Raw genomic sequence first — 6,000 nt, 5'->3', positions numbered from 1 at the left:
CCGAGCCAGGCCCCACAGGCCGGCAGGCAGGGAACTGCCCCAAGCAAACCTAAACCCCTCCTGTGAGATGGTGTGGAGAGCTTAGCCCTTTTCCCAGCATTAAAGCCTTTCCCGGCTATTAAAAATCCCCAGGTCCCAATCCGTTCTCAAGGGTGCTTAAAACATTCTTTAAAACCCCACTATAAAAGCTTCGATCCCTTCCCGCAGCAGCTGGGAATGAGCTAGTCCCACGCACAGCAGAGATGGCACCAAGCCGGGTGTCCAAATGGGCAGTGAGGGGACCACAGGGAACAGCGAACAGACCAGTGCGGAATTAAGGCTCAGTCAGGTCAAGGGGTACCCAGAGTGAACAGATCCAGAAATTCCGCTTTTCCTTGGAGACACCCACAGGGATTATCCCCATGTGCCAGCTTCCTTCTCTCCACCCCCGGGGCAGAAGGGGGGGCATCCTGGCTCAGAACGAGGTGGGTCAGATGCAGAGGTCGACAATTGCCAGGCAGCATGGGGATTTGGTCAGGAGACCCAGCGATGGAGCTGCTGCCGGAGCCCCTTGCAAGGAGCCCCAGTGCAGTGCCGGGACTCGGAAGCCGTCTTTGGGAGCGGGTCATTCCCCAGCGGTGCTCCATGCACCCTGCTGGTGCTAGGCTGGGGTCGGCAGCACACAAGCCCTCTCCGTATTTCGGTACCGGCCGGCAGATCCCAGCTCTGCTGAACGACGAAGTGTGGAGAGGGGCCTGCAGCCGCTTGCAGAAGGAATGAGACCCCAGGCACCCAGGAGGTGCAGAGGCCAGCAGCAGGATGCAGGTGGCAGGATCCCTCTCGCACATCCAGGCTCTGGGGCTGCTGAACGGGCTGCGGGACAGACTGGAATGATCCCGTTGAGTCTCTCAGCTTGGGGTCCTCCCTGTGGCTGGCAAGGCCATGTCCCAAAGCACTGCCCTGGTCAGCAGAAAGCCCTATGCATCATGGAAACCCAGCGTGGGGCTGGACGGGAACGACGCCCCCTAGCCGTGGGAGCTGGCAGTTCACAAAGCCCCAGCTGAGACACCGTCACCCCAGAGTCCTGGAAACTGGAGCACACACAGGCCAGGCCGCTCCCAGCTCTTCACAGCCAGGGAGAGGGGCTGGGGCCTGGGCCCGCCAGGGAGCCTGACAGTCGCCCTGGCTCCGGCCTTTCCAGTGCCTAGGTTGGGCCGTTCAGCAATCTTCTCCTGCTCCAGAGCTTCACTGTCAGGTCGCTGGGGAAGGAAGAGAGAGAGGAAGTGAGGCCGGGGGCTGCCCCCGCCCCAGCTGGGAGAGGCAGCACAGCGAGTACAATCAGCTACGGGCCACGCCCTGCCCCCAACTCCCCCACCCCCAAATGCATCACGCTGCAGCCCAGGAGAGCAAGGCCGCTGTGCCCCAGGCGGGCGGGCACCGGCGCAAGGAGGGAGCAGATGCGCCCAGCTGCCCGCCAGCGGGATAATCCCCCAGAGCGCCAGTAACGGGGCACTCTGCCAGAGCGCAGGCTCAGCCAGTGGCACCTCACTGGCAGTGGCCAGTGACGCAGTGGGGGGTGGGGATGGGGCAGGGATCCCCCCAGCAGTGGCCCAGGAGGAGCAGTAGTCAGATGGGCAAACCCCATGCAGCACCGAGCTGGCCGCTGGATCCAATCACCTGGGGGGGGGGGGGGCAAGAGGACAGTCTCCTCTTGCAAAGAGCTCTACATGGGGGGAAAATCCAAAAGAATCTCATACCGTTAAGAAGCAGCTGAGACCAGAGCGGAGAGAGAAGAGACAGAGAGAGAAAAAAGGAGAGAGAGCCAGAGAGGGGGTGAGAGCCAGAGAGAGCAGGAGGAGGGTCAAGGCAGGCTAGTGGCACGCCCCTTTATGGCAAGGATGCAGCGAGGAAGGCAGGGGGTGAGCCCAGGCACGTAAGTCCATAGCTTTACCCGGCAGTCACTGCGGCACAGAGAGAAACAGAGGGGGGAAGAGAGGAAGAGAAAGGAAAGGAGAAAAGGGACATGGTCGGAAAAGAGGAGATCAGAGACCGTGCCAGAGACATTGTGAGCCCGGGGACCCTCTCTGGGGGCCAGGGCTGTGCACAGGGGCCGGGGAGCGGAAGGAGGGGGCGGTGGTGCTCTCATTGGAGATGCACAAGGTGCCCTCGAGGAGGAGCTGGTGCCCGGCTGGCAGGAAGCCCGTTCTCTGCACTGAGGGCGGCAGGGCCAGCAGCACCATGTCTGGCTAGTCCCGGCACATCGAAGGAGCTGGCAAGAGCATCCCAAAAGCATGGCGGGGCAGGACCAGCGCTTGGCATAACTGGATGGGGCAGAAGAGCCTCACTGTGGGGCGACCTAACAACGGCTGAGAGATGGAGGAGACGAGAGGCTAGATGGGGAGGGGTTGGGGGCCCTGCAGCCGACTGCTGCCCCACACCAAACCGCCTGCAGCCCGGCTCCAGCGCTGTTCCCATCCATCGCTCCCAGTGCCATTCCAGGCCCTGCCACATGGGGGGAGCAACAGTGGATTTGGAGAGCTCCTGAGGCTCTGCTGCACCGGGGTGAGTTGGGGGTCAGACCTCCCTGCCCCCCGCCGCAGGGGCCTAGCCCTGCCCACCGCCCTCACCTGGAAGCAGTGAATATGTGCTTGGAATTGGTGCAGATGGCATTGATGGGGCTGTCGTGGCCCTTGATCTCCCCAACAGGTGTGAAGTTCTCCACGTTCCAGACCTTCACCACGCCCCCGCGGCAGGCGCTCAGCAGCATGGGGCGGCCGGGGACGAAGGCCAGGGCGCAGACCCAGTCCTTGTGCGCGTTGGGGATTTGCTGGCAGGCACAGAGACAGGGCAGAGCCAGTGAGGGCCCTGGGGCCAACAGAACACGATCCACACTGCCAGCCGGGGCCATCAAGACTCAAACCGCCCCCTGAGCTCCAGGGCAGGGTCAGGCCAGCAGCCAGAGCCAGATGCTGGGTTTGCAGCTGGCTGCTGGCTCTGTAATGGGCTGATGCAAACCCCCCACATCTGTACCGTGGCTGAGAGCTGGAATTTTTAAGCTCCGCTCGATTTCTCATCAAGCAGCAGCCGAGGATTTGAATTCAAGACAACCGGACTCTGGTGAGCTACAGAAGCAGCTCAGCAGGAGAGAAGAGGGCTCCGCCCCAGGACATAAGAACATAAGAAAGGCCGTCCTGGGTCAGACCAAAGGTCCATCTAGCCCAGTATCTGTCTACCGACAGTGGCCAATGCCAGGTGCCCCAGAGGGAGTGAACCTAACAGGCAATGATCAAGTGATCTCTCTTCTGCCATCCATCTCCATCCTCTGACGAACAGAGGCTAGGGACACCATTCTTACCCATCCTGGCTAATAGCCATTTATGGACTTAGCCACCATGAATTTATCCAGTCCCCTTTTAAACATTGTTATAGTCCTAGCCTTTACAACCTCCTCAGGTAAGGAGTTCCACAAGTTGACTGTGCGCTGCGTGAAGAAGAACTTCCTTTTATTTGTTTTAAACCTGCTGCCTATTAATTTCATTTGGTGACCCCTAGTTCTTGTATTATGGGAATAAGTAAATAACTTTTCCTTATCCACTTTCTCAACATCACTCATGATTTTATATACCTCTATCATGTCCCCCCTTAGTCTTCTCTTTTCCAAACTGAAAAGTCCTAGCCTCTTTAATCTTTCCTCATATGGGACCCTCTCTAAACCCTTAATCATTTTAGTTGCTCTTTTCTGAACCTTTTCTAGTGCTAGAATATCTTTTTTGAGGTGAGGAGACCACATCTGTACACAGTATTCGAGATGTGGGCGTACCATGGATTTATATAAGGGCAATAATATATTCTCAGTCTTATTCTCTATCCCCTTTTTAATGATTCCTAACATCCTGTTTGCTTTTTTGACCGCCTCTGCACACTGCGTGGACATCTTTAGAGAACTATCCACGATGACGCCAAGATCTTTTTCCTGACTCGTTGTAGCTAAATTAGCCCCCATCATGTTGTATGTATAGTTGGGGTTATTTTTTCCAATGTGCATTACTTTACATTTATCCACATTAAATTTCATTTGCCATTTTGCTGCCCAATCACTTAGTTTTGTGAGATCTTTTTGAAGTTCTTCACAATCTGCTTTGGTCTTAACTATCTTGAGTAGTTTAGTATCATCTGCAAACTTTGCCACCTCACTGTTTACCCCTTTCTCCAGATCATTTATGAATAAATTGAATAGGATTGGTCCTAGGACTGACCCTTGGGGAACACCACTAGTTACCCCTCTCCATTCTGAGAATTTACCATTAATTCCTACCCTTTGTTCCCTGTCCTTTAACCAGTTCTCAGTCCATGAAAGGACCTTCCCTTTTATCCCATGACAGCTTAATTTACGTAAGAGCCTTTGGTGAGGGACCTTGTCAAAGGCTTTCTGGAAATCTAAGTACACTATGTCCACCGGATCCCCCTTGTCCACATGTTTGTTGACCCCTTCAAAGAACTCTAATAGATTAGTAAGACACGATTTCCTTTTACAGAAACCATGTTGACTATTGCTCAAGAGTTTATGTTTTTCTATGTGTCTGACAATTTTGTTCTTTACTATTGTTTCAACTAATTTGCCCGGTACCGACGTTAGACTTACCGGTCTGTAATTGCCGGGATCACCCCTAGAGCCCTTTTTAAATATTGGCGTTACATTAGCTAACTTCCAGTCATTGGGTACCGAAGCCGATTTAAAGGACAGGTTACAAACCTTAGTTAATAGTTCCGCAACTTCACATTTGAGTTCTTTCAGAACTCTTGGGTGAATGCCATCTGGTCCCGGTGACTTGTTAATGTTGAGTTTATCAATTCATTCCAAAACCTCCTCTAGTGATACTTCAATCTGTGACAGTTCCTCAGATTTGTCACCTACAAAAGCCAGCTCAGGTTTGGGAATCTCCCTAACATCCTCAGCCGTGAAGACTGAAGCAAAGAATCCATTTAGTTTCTCCGCAATGACTTTATCATCTTTAAGCGCTCCTTTTGTATTTTCATCGTCAAGGGGCCCCACTGGTTGTTTAGCAGGCTTCCTGCTTCTGATGTACTTAAAAAACATTTTGTTATTACCTTTGGAGTTTTTGGCTAGCCGTTCTTCAAACTCCTCTTTGGCTTTTCTTATTACACTCTTGCACTTAAGTTGGCAGTGTTTGTGCTCCTTTCTATTTGCCTCACTAGGATTTGACTTCCACTTTTTAAAGGAAGTCTTTTTATCTCTCACTGCTTCTTTTATGAGACAATGGCTCATTGGGATTGGCCAGGGGATCTCCAAGCTCCGATCAATCCAAGCTGTGCTGGCAACCCGGATACGAGACACACAAGATGGGGGAGAGAATCTCTTTGATTGGACCAATTTCTGTGTGTGTGTGGGGGGGGGGGGAGGGACAAGTCTGCAAACTCAGCTCTTCTTCCAGGGTGGGGCTTGAAAGCTTGTCCCTTCCACGCACAGGAGCTGGTCCAATAAAAGAGATTCCCCCCCACCCCCATCTCTCTAATTATTTGTCTGCCATCAATCCTCAGCGCTCCAGTGGGAAGAAAAATGAGCATTAGCCTCATTTCATAGGGGAGAGACTGTGGGGGAGGGTCACACAGCCACAAATGGTGACTAGCTCTGGGCAGCTCCATTTTGGGGGACACCCCGACCACCCCATTTTCAGAGGGGTGGAGCCCCCACTGCTCCCCTCGACTCCCACAGTGCCCAGCTCCTCTGAACAACCCGGCCCTGGGCGGGCACACAGTAGGTTCTCCAAAACAGAGCCTCCCCGCCCCCCCCACCAAAAAATAAAAATAAAAAAAAATCAATGGAGGTCTCTGAAATGTTAGCCAAGTCTCATGGCAGAGCCAGACCTCCTGCCTCCCAGCACCGGCCTGCACGCCCCCTTCAGCTGCTGCTCTATCCCAGACCCACCGGAGGCCGTCCCCGCACTGCTGCGCGCCACCACTGACCTGGAGAGCCAGGCACTGCGGCCTATGGGGCCCGGA

General features: G+C 54.2%; 1 protein-coding gene across 1 annotated transcript in view; it reads right to left on the bottom strand.

Annotated features, from left to right (window-relative positions):
* Positions 1 to 1,840: 1,840 nt before the first annotated feature.
* The window catches only part of LOC135894784 (kinesin-like protein KIF21B), a 41,312-nt gene continuing 37,152 nt past the window's right edge, over positions 1,841 to 6,000 (bottom strand). The window contains 2 exon segments of the mRNA XM_065422877.1: positions 1,841 to 1,940; positions 2,607 to 2,806. Of these exon segments, the coding sequence (XP_065278949.1) occupies positions 1,841 to 1,940; positions 2,607 to 2,806 (300 nt within the window).

The sequence above is a fragment of the Emys orbicularis genome, assembly GCF_028017835.1.
Source record: "Emys orbicularis isolate rEmyOrb1 chromosome 4 unlocalized genomic scaffold, rEmyOrb1.hap1 SUPER_4_unloc_2, whole genome shotgun sequence".
Classification (NCBI taxonomy): Eukaryota; Metazoa; Chordata; order Testudines; family Emydidae; genus Emys; species Emys orbicularis.
This window is presented reverse-complemented; position numbering and strand designations above follow the sequence as displayed.